Genomic DNA, 16750 nt, shown 5'->3' on the forward strand with positions numbered 1-16750 from the left:
CAATGAGCGGGTTGATCTTAGCAGTTTCTAAAATGTTTCTTAATTCCTTTTTATTTAATCTCTTCATTGGGGCTGGAACCTTTCTGTGAACTGTAAATAACAGATGCTGTTGATGAACCCATTGACACTGTACAAGTGACAAGTCACCTTTTTGTCTTGAATTGATGAACTGTTACACTTACTATGCCAAACCAATGTCTGTTTTTTAAGGATCAGAAACAAACCTACAAACTTGCACTTTACAATATTTATGGAACTTGTCTAACAAAATGCTGTTGATATTGAACCCAGTTATTCCATTTCCTTTATGCCACACCAATGTCTGTTCATCACTTTATTTTTGATGGCACTGAACTGAAAATGTTAATAGTTTTTTTCTGTAAATTTAACTCATTAAAACTTGTATCAAACCAGTTGTTGTCTATGCTGTCAAAAGTGGATTAGTTATGTTCCCAGTTTTTATATTGGATGTCCTCACTTTATAATATATCATATATCAGAATATTCTATTACTGTTAAGCCCACTATGAATATTAAAATACACACAACCATGTTTCCTGTATCATACAGCTTTTCTACTGGGAGGTTTACAACTTATTCTGAGTCAATTTACCCAAGTTTGTCTCTAAACCACATAGGCCTACTTGGAATACCCCTCAGATGTCTGAATGGCACTGATCTCACTTAAATGTTTATGGAACCTTTCTGTGGACTGTGAATAATGCTGTTGATGGAACTTTTCTGTCAACTGTGAACTATATTTAACTCATTAAACTTGTATCAAACTAGTTTTGTCTATGCTGTCAAACATGGATTATGTTCCCAGTTTTAATATCGGACGCCAGGTCACTTTATATCATATATCAGAATATTCTATTACTGTTAAAACCCACTATGAATATTAAAATACGGCTAAATCATGTGACCTGTATCATAGCTACATGTATGACCTTTGCAGCAAAAAAAAAAAAACGTGAGAATCTGTTCGGTATTCAGTGAGATATGATTAATTAAGTGCGCTGACAGCTCATCTCACCGCCAAACAGATTACACTGAGTGGAGTGGATGACCGGTCCAAGATGGCGGCTCCAAATCTCATCAGCGCTAGTAAGGAGTAGCGGTCGATGCGGCGTCTATGTATATTATGTCTATGGTAGCGCACCACTCATTTTTTTTCAGACGAGTGCGACAAAGCGGAAACAGGAAGATCGACTAGTTCGAGGGCAAGCAAGAGTTGCAGTGTTTTGTTACAGTCGTGAATTTTTAATAGTTTGATGGATAAGTTAACAAAGTTACCAGCGAGAGTTGCAACACATGGAATTAAGAGGAAAGAATAGAAACAATTTATTTTCAAACAAAGGATATCTATTAAGGCCTGAACAAAATCTCTTTCCACTTCAGGAAATTACACAAACTCAGCCAGCTGCTAGCTAGCTAGCCAGCTAACTAAACTGTTTAAATTATTACAATTTCCCTTGGGATGACTAGAGTATCTATCTATATATCCATCTATCTATCTACCTGTGCGCACACCTTGGAAACTAGATGATAATGATGGTGGTAGTTGTGAATAGTAGCAACCAAAGTCTGAAGTACCATCACAGAGGCTAGCTAATAGCAGAGCCCGCTTACATTCTCTGCTACTAGTGTTTCTTAATGCAGCTTCTTCTGCTGTGTAACGTAGTTAAGCGTTAATCTTTTCACAACAGCGACACCTCTGTTCAGGAGAATATTGCAACTAGTGTCGTGACCACGACGCGCGAGTATAAATGGTTACGGCGCTCCTGTGACGTCACATTGTCGCGCTACCGGTCGGGTGTGTCGAGTATGTGGAACGTTTAAGCCTCGACTACTCCGCCTCTGAAAAATACGGTGCTCTTCCTTTCGCTGGTTTCACTCATGGTTTCGACTCTCAATAGATGATGTATTTATAAGTTCGCCGTGAACGCGCACAACTCTAGGTTATCTAACACAGGGTTGATTGAACTAACTGGTAACCGGTGTTTTGGAACCGACACCTCGGGTTTAGTCGCCACAGGTTCAGACAACCCAGAGGTTAAGTTTTATCTCAGTGTTTGTTAAACCTCCTTTCTGGAATACCCCTCTGATCCAGCCTGGACCATGAAACATAACAAACTGTTCCAGCCAATCACCGAAGAGATGCGCTCAGGAGAGTTTCAATTGCACAGGAGGGAGGGGGAGGGAGGGAAGAGCTAGCTCTCTGTTTTGTGAACAGAAGTGACGTTACCCAGCATCACTTAGAGCACCTTTAATGTAACAATATCACATATATTAGAGCACTGTTTTCTCCTTGTCATAATGTGTAACTTTCCACCACATTTCAAAACACACATAGAACTGAAGAGTTATAACTGAGGGAATTTAATGAAATACTAATTAAGGCGTCATTCGCACACCCGAGTTCAAAAGTGACATAGTAGCAGCATATGTATGAGTGAACTGCTTAGAGGCAGCCACATACCTGGAGGAGCAGGGTACTGAAAAACTCTCTAGGCGTATATTTCTGACAAAGGTTAGGCCAATGCTAAAACTGACCAACTGAATTTATATTACGTTTCCAGACATTTGGAGGGCTGTAGTAGGCTACACAGACGTCATTGAGCTACAACTCCCTCTATCTGGCCACACCCCTTGGATGCTTTGACCCGGACTACTGCTACAATGGCAGCTCTGAGCATCCTGCGACTTCATCTTTCCATCCTTTCATCAAACCAAAGTCCGATTCACCATGAATAGGCAAATCCATGATTTCTGCTGATGTCATTGTTAGAGATAAAGTACAAAGTGGGCGATATATGACAAACGACTGAGAAGGGTAGCCTATTTTAAGCACCACACACACACACACACACACAGGCGGACTGAGATGACATTGCCTGATTACAGCATCACATACATGGTGTGATACACATTCGACACGAAAGACGGTGAAGGGAATGTACGTGGGGATGAACATGGACGGCAAATCGTAGGGAGGGAGCGTTTAGCAATTAAAAACACTGGAAAGGGTTCCTATTTTATTGTATCTGTATCAGCACTGCTCGGGGCATGGAAATTCACTTGTAAACCGGATATGTCAAACGCGTTACGCGTGTAGGCTACAGTAGCCCGTCTCGTGCGTTTAGCAAAGCTGTGATCTCAAACGAAGCAAACGGGAACTGTTTGCTCATCTATAACCAAATATTCCTGCGTCCTTTCGAAAAAAAAAGTGTGATAAGCCGTTTTTTTTCCAGCTAGGCTATCTCCCATCCTTATCACGACAAAGGTCATCTAGGCTGTGTAGCGCAGGACCCACTGCCTATAGCATCACTCAACCTCAAAAAATCACATAGCCTAGGTGACATCCACAGACTAATCTAAGACTTTGTTTAAAATAGTTCAACCACTAGAACATTATAGCCTACACACGTTTGTAATTCAGTTACTTTCAACTATACTGCCTATGTATAATAAACAATCTAAAGGTGACGATTGACACACGCTAGCTAGCCATAGGTTAGTTCACGCGAACAGCTCGATGTAAGCTTAGCCAACTGAGGCTGTTATACACCGGTTAGTGAGAATTTTCATCATGGTAAGTAACTATTAGTAGCACCACTCGTTACAACTAAACAGACTTTAATGCAGGCAACAATGTAAAAATGACACGCCATTTAATTAAGTTGGCAATTACAGAGACACTTCGCAGTGTTATTGTGTAGACATACCTGCTTACGGTACGGAGTCCTCATTGGGTTGGCAGTGTTGGCGAATATCATTTTAATTCCTTGGTTTTCGAGACTCGTTAATGGCAAAAAGTATTTAGATGAAATGTCTTGCAGTCGATGTGTAGGACCTATCCCGGATTTCTTTAGAGCGCATAAATGATCCACATAGCACACGGTTTGTATGGAGGCTTGGATTGCCTTCAGTAATGAAGCCTATGTTATGTGTCTCAATGAAATATGAACTTTAACAGTAAAAGATGTCCAAGGTTTGTGCCACCTTGGGTCGCCTAACCAGTTTCAGGAACCCGCCCGGTTCATTGATCTGCGTCCTGTGGCCCGCAGCAGACCCACCTACTGTGGAATAAACCATTCTCCCTTGTAATGTTAGGGAATAGGTGATCCTTATCGTTCAATATAAGAACAGCTACGATAACATATATATGCAGTGGCATGAGACCAACATTGTGTTAATAATAAGGATGGAACGCGATTACTAATTTGATCAAGGGTCACTTGTAACAACTCGAAAATAATAGAAGCGCGGAGTGCTTTCCCCCTAAAAAGCAGGTTTGGCTCATTCTTGCACGCATACCACGCATTCCATAAACCAACCATCACATCCCATCTGCAGTATCCTACCCGGCAAGAGAAATATGCAAGAACCCGCAGGGGCTGTCCCAACTACATATTCTAGTTATTCATTGATCTGATCAGACTTCACAAATATATCGGAATTCATAGCCTAAAGAATGAATTAGTCTCGCATGTTTTCTGATATAGGCCCGATCGACAGTTTGTCTCCCTTCTCGAATAATTGGCAGAACAAATAATCTTGTTAACATTGTCGTGTTGCCTCTCACGTTAAACCACCAGATCAAAACAGTGTCTCTGAGGAATTTATTTCACATGGAAGAAGGCGTCAACCCAATTAGGCCGAATCAACATGCGCCCTGGGGCTGTCATTCACATGGAAGTAGGCCTATCATTTTTTGTTTTGATTCTCAGCTTATGAAGCCTATTAAAGCAAAGCACGAAATTCATGTTAATTGCTTTCCCAAGGATCAACATTTAACTACAGACCTAATAGAACAGCTCTATAAAGGCCAAATCTCTCACGGCAATAACACACATTAGCCCGGGCTATCAGAGTTCTTAATTATGTAACTACAGACATATAAAGTCAGAAAATAACCGTGAGAAGGATTTTTAGTCAACATCAGAGGTATCAATTTGAATACCAGTCACTATCCCTCACGGGATCAAAAGAGCAGAGGCGGACAGAGTACACAGCTTCATTACTTGAGTAAAAGTACAGATACCCTTTGCTAAATTTTTACTCAAGTACAAGTAAAAGTCAGATGTCTACTTAAGTAAAAGTACTGAAGTACTTGTTTTTAAAAGTACTTGAGTATCAAGAGTACAAGAGTAGCCTACATTTTCTAAATATTGCATTACTACTGCCACAATGCTTACATTTATGTACAGAAATGTCCTTGTTAATGTTAATACCTTGGAGAATGTAAAAGGAATTGAAAGTGAAATCAAGTCATTTTCATCTTTTTACCATGTTGCCAGGGATGGGCAGTATTTCTAATGTATTTAAAATACGTATTTCAAATACAAAATACTATTTTGTAATTGAAACACTTGAAGCAAAAACTATCATTAACTTGTTCATAAAATTGAAATAGTCTGGCGAGGTGGGGCCACAGGTTGGCACATTCCCAGGATGGACCTGCTGCGTCTTCATCCATTGTTTCGTCCATGGTTTCATCTCTTATCTAAATCTGACCATGGAGTTGACTTTGGCGGAAAGCTGAAGGTGATTGCTGATAGGCTGTCCCAATCAGTGGCGCCTGCACAATCCAATCACGTTTGAGAGGGAAACAACAAATTGAGGGTTTCCGAGATTTTTCTTTTTTCTTTTTTTTTTAGAAGTAGTAACGGGTACTCACGGTTATGAATAGAAATGTAGTGGAGTAAAGAGTACAATATTTGCCTCTCAAATGTACTTGAGTAAAGTCATGAGTACTCCTCAAAAATGATAGTACAGATCCCTCAAAATTATACTCAAGTACTGTCCTCAAGTAAATGTACTCCGTTACTGTCCGGCTCTGCAAAAGAGTATACTATACTTAAGGATGCATGATCTCTTGTCATAATAGATAGACTTGAAATGAAACGTGACGTGAAAATGACGCAGCTATGGACTATTACAGTGTGTACAGATTTGGAGGATGATTCCAGCACTGATCTTTGTCTTTCTGACTGGCCAATATCAGAATTGTGTTGGGCTGTCACCCTGATCACATCCTTCTTCCAGCCAGCCACAAAGCACGTGCAGCACTCACGCTCAGCACTGAGGAGTTTAGTAGGGCAGCAGCGGTCACAAGCCGGAAGAGAATGGGGCAAAAGGGCAGTATTAAGGCAGGGCCAGAGGACATGCCAGAGTGTGGGAATGACCTTTGGTGTTCTCTGTTGAAGAACAATAAAATGTTTTCACTTGGAACCCTCTCATAAGTCACTATGCTATTTGTCAATTTTGTATTAACAAAAAACAGCCTTGACCACTTTCTGATAACTTTGTAGCAAATATGGCTCTGTAAATAGGGGAGGATCTTCACAGGACCTTTGCATTCTAAAGAACCCAATAAGAATTATTCCTTCAGTCATCTGTCAGGGAGAAGGAGTTAGTAGAGAAGCAGGGGAGAGAGCAGGGCTCAGAACAAATCTCGTTGCTGCTACTGCTTTGCTGTACTAGCTTTACCCAGTTACATCCCCCACCCCAGCCTAACACATCCTGCTGCATGCTTTGACTTCAGCCGATTAAGCCGATTTTATTCACTGTTAATGTAATTAATTAGGTTTAATTACATGAGCCGGGAATGGGATGCCTGTGTTTGCTTCCGGTGTTGTACATGAAAAAAACATGTAGTGTGTATGTATTAATTATAGCATCTCTGGAGTAGTGCTTTATAAGACAATGGCAAATGAAAACTGCAAACTAAAATACATGTCAGAATGAATACAGAGGTAAATGCATTTCAAAATTGAAATAAAAATGAATGGAGAGATAAATTTGACAGTAAAACACCCATTAGTAAAAAGAACTGAGACAAACAAAAATATTTTCAGAGAACCAATGTTGCAAACATTACACAGAAGTGATTAGACAGAGCTATAGAAGTTTTGATTGCAAAGGCATGTCTAGAAATTGATGAAAGTTTTTTTTGTAGCAAAACACAATCACATTTCCCTCTTAATTCCCGGGACTGCCAAAAAGTTTGTATTTCTTAAAATATAACTGAGAGGCTCTCAGGTTGGTCTACACTTATACTTTAGCTGAGCAGCAATTCACATTCTCACATTCACATTCACAAAGATCAGTTCATTGTCATGACTAGAGGAATTCACAGGAATAAAAAAGCCACTGCTATCAACAAGGCTACCATGGGCATGACAGATCTGCCCGGTTGCAAACTAAGCTAGAATGAAAACAAGTCCATGGGGGGCCTCCGGGAAGGTATTGAGAAACACAGGAGGAGATAGCAGGGTAACAACCTCATGGTCACACACCATACGGCTCTACTGACACATAACAGCGACAGGCTACTCAATAAACCACAGCCACTGGCTAGCTACAACAACTTCACAAAATATATGATCTTTTGGATTAAGAAGGAATAAACATTCTTAGTAGCATATTCCACTGAACAGAAAGAACAGGCAAACAAGTAAAATGTATTCTGTATGCTGATTTCAAGCTATTCATGGGTTTCATCAGGTCCCTTTCCACAGGTGTATTAATTAAGCACCATGCAGTCTGCATTCATAATCTAGGTGCTAGATTTTACACCTATGGAAAGGGACCTGATGAAACCATAGGCTACATATCCAAACTTCAGTGCATACTAATGTTAGAAATGAATCTTAACAGATTAAAGCTCATTTGGGTATGTGATCTATAGATAAAGAGAGAGGTGAATATTCAACTTTCTTTTGTTCATTACCCATTTCACTGGGTTAATTTAGCTTATCTGGGACATGGGTGGGGCACTGAGTCACACTTTAGGATTACAATACATTGATGACCTGTTGCCTGTTGGGTCAAAAGACACAAAGCCAAATGGTCAACAACAGAGAGTGAAAGAGAGCAGGGGGTGAGAAAGGGGAGAGAGAGATTTGAGAGCAAGTGGGGTGTTGGACAGAAAAACCAGGATACAACACAAGCAAAGATAGAAAGCCATGAAAAAGTAAGAAAGGGACCTGATTCAGCAGGGTCATTGAGTGCACTGGCAGTCCCTTTGAGACCCCTGTGAGGCAAACAGGCCCCTTTTTGAATGAAAAAAAAAAACTGTCAGAGGAGTGACTTGTCCAATGGGCATTTTCTTCCTCCCACCCTGCTTCCTGCGTTGCTTTTGTTGTTCTTTTTGTTGCTCTGCTCATTCATGGCACACTTCAGAGTATATAAAACGGGCGAACAATTGATAATTTTTACAAACAAATTTTGGGAAGTTTGTATCATTGCACTTCAGGCTTTATTCTCAACATATCTCACTTCATAGTGTGCTCCCCTAAAATGTAAAAACTTCCCGATATTGTAGTAACTTCCAATAATGTCATAAAATATGATGGCACTAAGCAAAAGCAATAATGTAATTCAATTCAATTCAATTCCAAAAGCATTATTGTCCAACATGTTGCCATGTTATATATGTTTTGTGTGTGTATTGCCTTGGGTATGAAGGATTTTGTGTATAGTGACTTTTTGGCCAGAGGCACTCTATCTTCTGCCTGATAGTAGCAGCTCAAAACATCGGTAGAGGGGTGGGATGGATCCGAGAATGGAATTTGATTTTCTTTCCACGGCCTGAATGTACAGATCTGACAGCTGTTTTTGTATGATGCTGATGATCTTACCCGCCTGCTAGATTATCCTAGCCAGCTTTTCCTTGCATATGTTTGTTAGGAAGCAGTACCAAGATGTAATGTTGAAGAAGATGACAGATTCTATCAGTCTCTGACATACGGTTGATAAAATGTCCTGTCTGACATCAAATCCTTTGAGCTTCCTCAGGAGACACATGTGTTGTTTTGCTTTTTCTTAAACTCTGTCTACATGCTGAGTGAAGGACAGGCGATGGTCAATCTGAGTACCAAGGTACTTAAAGTACTCCACCTGTTGCCACCACTACTTGCCACTCCAGTCTTAAAGGAGCGGAGAGTGGATGTGGGATTTCAGACACCCGGCGTAAAGTTGGGTTTACTTGTAGCTGCTGGAGGTGATGCAGAAGTGTGTTGATGTATTACATGTAATGTATTAAACCCCATCTTGGTTTGTAAGATAACTGTAGCGGATCCAGATTATAATAATCTCTGTACTGATAGTATTGTATATATTGTGATAAAAATGTTTTTATTAACCTTCACCATGACACTCACTCTCTTGAGCACCTTACCATGCACACTGAACTACAGGACTATACTGTTGGACTACTTTTTGCACCTTCACCATGACACTCACTCTCTTGAGCACCTTACCATGCACACAGAACTACAGGCCAGTCCTGGCCCTGTCACTGCAAGCGTCTCATGCTTGATCACCCTCAAGCACACTGTGGATTTTTTCATTTAATTTATATAGTATATTTAGTATTTAGTTTTGTTAGTTTTTCTTATCTTCTACTGTCTCTATTGTATAGTGGAGTTTTGTTATATGTTTATACTTATATTACCATTTCTGCTGTAAGTGCATATTATGTTGTGTGTGATGTCTGTATGCTACTGAGACCTTGAATTTCCCCTTGGGGATCAATAAAGTATCTATCTATCTATCTATCTATCTATCTATCTATCTATCTATCTATCTATCTAACAGAATATTATTACATTATTGGGAATAACCTTATTTTTTAACACACTTTTTTGTGTTTTGAAACAAAACTGTCACAATTGCCCTATATTGTAATAACTGGAGGCAGAGCAGAAAGCTAACAGACAGTATTTCTTCCTTCTCTCATTGGGGACCAAGCAGAGAAACTGTCTAGAGACCTTGTGTTTCCTTTTTTTTTTTTATTGGGGGCCAAGTAGCATAGGAAACCAGTTGTATTTCTTCCAATTCTTATGATTCATCTTCTTTCCTGTTGTGGCATTGAAGTCTATCAGGTCATTTCCAAACAGAAGGCGCTGTCCTCTTGCATCACTGCTGTGATAGAGAAGTGCTTGTTGGTTGGATATGGTTGGATTTTAAGTTTTTCACAGACCACAGATTTTGACCAGTTATCACAATATTGATTATCATTTAATCAGTAGCAAAGCCAGTAGGTGTTTCATAAAATGGCACCAATGGACTCCATATTTGTGTCAGTAAATCAATTGTGTCAGTTCATTTTCAATTTCCAAGGGGCATAGCAGCTGTTAAATGAAACTTTAGTTGGTGCATTAAACTCTTACTGAATCCTTTTGGAAGTACTGAAAACACCTCTTTCTTGTCAATAAAGATTTTAAATACTGCCAGACCCACATGGGTAAAGTTACCAAACCGATAATGGCCTCATATCTGGGATAATCTTTGGTCAGTTAGCACAAAACTTGGTCTTAGTGCTTAGTGGCATCATATTTCTATGACAACTTTACCCATCTGGGCTGCTTGACCTCCTTTTCGCTGCTTGCACTTGTCTGGGACTTTAAAACTTCCAAAAAGATGGTTCTAGAGAACTCAAGGCAGACATGATGCTTGGTGAAAAGATGGGGTCCTTTCCCAGTGAGCCAAATTTCAGTATTATGTACCAAGCATTTTTAGAGGCAACTATAAACTCCAATAGAAGGAGACCGGTGATCATAATGATAAAACAAGAAAAGAAAAAGTAGCAACCATCTTTAAAAATGGCGTTCAACATGTGTTCACTTAGGAGCTAGTTAGGAACCACATTTCAATGGCCACAAATGATCTGAATGTCTTGAAATTATCTGAAAATCTTGAATTTCCCCTTGGGGATCAATAAAGTATCTATTTATCCATTCATCTATCTATCTGTCAAATTATGACATCCATTGTGATTGGCTGATCCTTCCAGCAAGAAATTGCCAGCCCAACCACCAGTCTGCATCAAAAACTTACCATTGCACTCTACATTGTCTGTAAAGTGGTACCTAATTGGCTGACTAAAGCTGGTGCCGGTGTTACATGTCAACTGCCTCCCGTGTTAACTTGCTGCAATGATGACATTTTATGATGGATGATGGATGATGTTTCTTCAACAGATGTGGCTACTTGCAGATTGGTCAATTTCTGATATAAACTGGAAACGAACAAGTACAAATATGCTTGACATATTTAAATCTCAAACATGTCCTTGTAGCACAACACAATATCCTGGCCACGTGATCTGATGTATGGAAATAAGAGAGAACAAACAAAAATCACACAGGAATTGAACCCATGACACGCAGAGCAAGACAAGGGTCTGGTCTGCAGCTTTGCATTCTACCCACTGCACTACATTGATCTTAAATTGTGAAGAGATGCTATTTGACCTAATAAAATCAATTAATCAATCCGTACAGCAGAGTTGTGTCATTAACTTTATCCGCCAGTTTGGTTATTGTGATTTGGGTTAGCCAAGCTATGTTAAGTGTATCTGGCAAAGTCTCCAATATGGTCAGAAAGCTCCTACAAACACGCTAAATCAAGTAAACAGGATCTGTGAAGATCCAACAAAACACATGCCTACCCAGAATAATCACAATAATCAATTTACCAGCACGATGCATGCCTAATAATGTGTTGCAGTAGGAATATCCAAGGAGCTTTAAGTTGTCTTAACGTAGGCTACAGAGCCCATATAAGCTATGTGTAATATGCTATAGGTTATGTTAAAACTGGATCATAGCATGTTGAAATGTATCCTCAAAACATGTAGACATGGGTGCTATTAGTTGAAATTGTGTCTTATGACATTATTGGGATTTATTATTATTGGAAAATTATTACATTACATATTACATAATTGGATTCTACAAATCTAAACAAACAGTCTAGATTCTACAATCTTCCCACCATATACCGTCTTTTTCTCTGTCTTTTTCTGGTCTCTCTATCTCTCTCTATGCCACAATGGGGCAGAAGAATGCCACGCGTATACTGAATATCTTTGTTGTGCCTTGTTGCCCGGTAACCCATCTACAATTTTGTCTTTTATAGCCAGGGCATGGTGCCACCACTGAGGCCATTGTCTAGCTAATCGCTCAACGACTTCTGGTCCACTTGTGTTAATTGAGGAAAGGCATGGATGAGGAAAATACAGCGCAAGGTATGCTTGTTTGGGTGAGGTGAGGTGTGGCCCAGTGGCGATGGTTGAAATAAAATCACATGGTTATAATGAGAGTGTTTATCCTGGTTTTGTAAGAACATTGAACATCTCTTGGTTTTTGCTTTTGTGGTTATGTGGTTCTCTCTCTCTCTCTCTCTCTCTCTCTTTCTCTCTCTCCTTTTCTCTCTCTCTCTCCCTCTCTCTCTCTCTCTCTCTGTGAGTGTGTGTGTGTTTGTGTTATGTCCTCATACAAACACTCTTATAATGTAGCTCACGTGTAGACTTGTAGTGCGCGTACACACACCAATATGAAGACCTACCACTACAGGCATATGCACACACACACAAACAGAAACACACACACACACACTAATAACATACTAACATGCACACACTCACAGATGTGCAAAGTAGACTCACAGGCAGCAGAGCTAGCATACAATGGGCCATTTAAAAGCCCACAGCCTGTTTGGCTCCTCCCTCTGCCATTGAGAGAGGGATCAAAGCTGCTGGCCCTCTGCCCGCTCTAAGCGAGAGCCTCACCAGGCACACGCTTCCCTCTCACCCATTGTTCATGCCAACACAAAGACCAGGAGTGACACAAGTTCGGGGAATTGGCAACAACATACACCAAGCACCCACTGACCTTATTGTTTGCGCTCAGCGACTAAATGACATTTTATTCTAAACCTAACCCCTCTTTTATGGACTGCATATGGGGAACAATGCTGAGGTAATTAAGTGAAGAAGTTTTCCCTCCCAGACTGCCTTGGGAGTATAGATTCGTTTGGTTTTCATTTTAGACAGGTTTGCAGAAATCTGGTAAATACAGAACTACTTACTTTTCTTTGTCCGTAGGTTGTAAAGTTGGTGGACCACAAGCTTTTCAACCATAAGTCACTGTGAGACAGTGACAACAACATTCTCAATTTGTTCCCATGAAAAACATGCATGTTGTATTACTGAACACTGAAATAACACAAAACCACATTTTCAAGGCAATTTCATCAAAACTACTATCATATGTGGTTGCTGCACATATGCCACTCAACAATGAGCTCTCATCGCTGAGAGTGCACAGGCTTTTTAGGATTGGTAGCATCTTTTCCAATCAATATGATTTAAACAGAGAGCAATTTATCCATCTCTTATCTTGATTGCCGAGCCTTGCACCCTGCCCATGTGACGGCGGAGGTGAAGGTGGATCGGAGGCACATCTCTCCCTCCTCTAGCCTGGTTAATAACTAAAGAGGAGAAATGAGCCATATGCTTAGAGAGTTTGAGTAGAGCTCTAATAACTTCCCATATATTACATGATATTGACACAAATTAAGGGCTGAAGGAATGTGTGCACCAGCTTGAATAGAATGTTTGTTGGGGGGATGGAGTTGGAGTGGTGTTGCTGACCTAAATATTCTTGAAAGATTGGAGTCTTTTGAGTAAAGCTTGAATGGGGGGCATTAGTTAAAAGACTACAAGACTGGGGGCAGTCGTGGCCTACCGGTTAGGGCTTCGGGCTTGTAACCGGAGGCTTGCCCGTTCAATCCCCGACCAGTAGGAATGGCTGAAGTGCCCTTGAGCAAGGCAACTAACTCCTCACTGCTCCCTAAGCGCCGCTGTAGCAAGGCAGTTCACTGCTTCGGGTTAGTGTGTGCTTCAGAACTGGTTTAAAGATAACTTTTTGGAGTGGTCGGTTCAAAGCCCAGATCTCAATTCTATAGAAACTCTGTGGCTGGACTTAAAAAGGGCTGTTCACACCCAATCCCCTTCCAACCTGGCAGAGCTTGAGCAGTTTTGCAAAGAAAAATGGAGTAAAATTGCAGTATCCAGATATGCAAGCCTAATTGAGACCTACAGTATCTATGCAGACTCCAGGCTTTAATTGCGACCAATACTTTTTATAGGCACTGCACAAGTAATGTACTAAAACGATAGAAACTGTGGCTAAAATCAGACCCTACATCAATCCCAGTAATCACCAAAAACATTTGAACAGATGTGAGTATGCCTGATGCCTCACTGCTTCCAGTGTGATGTATAAAGACAGATGTCCATCATCATCATCATCATCAACAGATATTGTGCCACAATGTGAAAGAGTATGCATTAATGCAACTCAATCCATTCACAGATGTATAATACATTTGTCACATCTATGGAAGTAAAACTTTTGATTTGTCTATATTTGTAATCTTGTATGTCTGACTTAACCATGTTTATAGCTCAAGTTTAAGTAGTTTATTGTCATGTATTCATAAAAGGAATTATAAGTAATATCTAAATTCCTAGCCTGGATGCCAGCCGTACTTAGCCCCGCCCACAACATTTGAGGTCGGGACTTGTTCCGTTGTGGAGCAACTATTCGTGTGGTCCCGATCCATTGCAACAACCCGTAACTTATGAAATTATGTCACTTCCTCGTAAGAAGCGTTCCGGTTTGCGTTTATGTTCATCCCAACACATGAGTCAGAGAGCATGGTATTCACCTCGAGTAACGTGCGTTGTCTAGCATTTGTTTTTACTAGCAACACAGCAACATTGCTAGCCACTTTTACCAACACCAACGGAAACGGGGTACAGCCATCTTTATTTTCAAGTTGTAAAAACTCTCTACCGAACTTGGAGGTCCTCTTTTTTTTACGAGATCACTTCTTGTTAGACAACATGAAATGGGGGTGTTGTTGTGTAATTTTGGGGTTCCGGGTTTTCGTACCACTTACTACTGGTAAGATGACAACGGGAACATACGATATGCCCGAACCAGAGCTGTTCGGAGTTACAGTTTGGACCAGAACTCTTGAACAGTTTTGTTTAGAGCTGAAAATGCAACTGTGTTTGACAGAGGACAGACGTCAAAACAGATGATAGATGACAAAATATTAGCTTTCAGTATGGTACGATGTCTTTGTAAGTGACATTTAAATAAAAAGTTTCATTCTTCCCGGTTCTTCCTAACGAAAACGCTGTTGCTAAAAGGTAGACATGTAGCTTCGCTATCAGACAGGTAGACATGTAGCTTCGCTATGTCAACTTGTATTTTTTGATTTTCCATGTTTTAGCTTTCATTTTATTCCCTCATTGAATATAAATGTATATTTCACAAACAACACAGCAATCATGTAGTAAAAAGTTCTCAGTGAGACACATGAGTTTTAAGTGTGGCTCACTAAAAGCCGTTATAATTCATTGCGAAGTGATCCCCCATGATCTGAGCGCACCCTACACACATGCATGCTGAATTATATATGGACTCTTCTGTAGTACAGGCCCATTGGGAGTCAGCAGAGCCTAAGGGCAGCCATGATTGACTCATTGCATCCCCCCCTCCCCTTTATGGTTCAGTTATTGGCCAATTGGATTTCAGTCGTGTTTCAGCTGACTTTTTGGAGCTCTCTCCAGTCAGTTCAGACCTAACTGCATTGATAAGGGGTAAGTGCTCCTGACTTGTGTGTTGGTGAGGCAACCCTACCATCCCTGGTGAGCCTCTGGGAGATCACTAGAGATAACATCGTGCTGCCATACTATCAATGTAATGATCTTTTCCAGAAGTGAATGCTTGAATTCATTCTCTCTGCCATGAAATGCCTTTTTCGTTTTCCATATTGAATATAGGAGGAATTGTATGGTTGGGGAATACAATGCTTGGACTACATTGCAGAACGGGGGGGTGGATACATTATGTCTAGGAAATCTGGCATCTGATGAGATTTGTCAAATTCTCCCAAGCTTACACAAGCCTCTTAGCGCCCACCCACTATTCTCCAACTCCAACATGCAACCCCCACTCAATCTCTCGCCACGTCCTCCAGGGAAGGGACTTGTAATGGAGTGCCATCCTTATCAACTGCTCTTTCACGCCTTAATCCTTATCTGCCTGTCATCTCCAGGCTGCCATTCTCTCTAATGCATGCTCAAATGTCTGCATTCACACGCCCAGATTCCTCAAGTTTTCAAAATGAGTCAGTTGCTTAGCACGTACAGGAATGATCAATTGTGTTTTTTCTCTCTTTTTTTCTCTCTTGCACTCTTTCTCTGACACTCGTTAGATTTGTCAATGTCTGTGGCTTACTTACTGTATCATACACTGGTTTCATTTAGATTGTTTAAAGGCATTTCCTGTATGAATTAGCATGTTTCCTTGTCATAAGTGCTAAATGTAAACTTTGAACACTTGATATCCATCATTGTTTCTGTTGCCATCCCATGTGGCTGCAGGGAAGTGCTTAAAGCTGAATGCCTGTGTGTGCAGTCTGCTAGTGTCCTGTGTGGACGTATGAGGCTGAGCTATTTTGTTTGGAGCAGATCTATAGGCTTATCTCTACTCTTTGATCTAAAGCAGCAGCGGATACTGAAACAGAGATGCAGGAGACACACACACACACACACACACACACACACACACTTTCAAGCAAAAGGATAGACAGGAAGGAGCTTTGCATTGCTTGCATACCTTGTTGTGTGTGTGTGTGTGTGTGTGTGTGTGTGTGTGTGTGTGTGTGTGTGTGTGTGTGTGTGTGTATGTGTGTCTGTGTGTGTGTTTAGGCTACGGAGGGCCACATCTTTCACAGCTATACTCTGTCACCGAGGAAATGCCTGCTAGTTGACAACAGCATTTCCCCTGGTCTCTGGTGGAAGTCCCCTGTCCAGGGCGATGGGGACCAGTTCTTTCCAGGCGTAGATGACAAAGAGTTTCAATCTCACAAAAAGGCT

At 40.7% G+C, this 16750-nt stretch overlaps 1 protein-coding gene across 4 annotated transcripts in view; it reads right to left on the reverse strand.

The window, feature by feature from the left end:
- rbms1a (RNA binding motif, single stranded interacting protein 1a) overlaps positions 1–4052 on the reverse strand; it is a 37989-nt gene extending 33937 nt beyond the window's left edge. For all 4 annotated transcript variants that reach the window (XR_007192492.1, XR_007192493.1, XM_048234837.1 and 1 more), the window contains exon 1: positions 3729–4052. Coding sequence is in view for 2 of the 4 variants with exons in the window: in XM_048234837.1 (XP_048090794.1) it covers positions 3729–3779 (51 nt within the window). In the remaining 2 variants the exon portion in view is untranslated. The remainder of the gene's footprint in view (positions 1–3728) is intronic.
- Between the last annotated feature and the right edge of the window lie 12698 nt (positions 4053–16750).

The sequence above is a fragment of the Alosa alosa genome, chromosome 23 (assembly GCF_017589495.1).
Source record: "Alosa alosa isolate M-15738 ecotype Scorff River chromosome 23, AALO_Geno_1.1, whole genome shotgun sequence".
Taxonomy (NCBI): Eukaryota; Metazoa; Chordata; class Actinopteri; order Clupeiformes; family Clupeidae; genus Alosa; species Alosa alosa.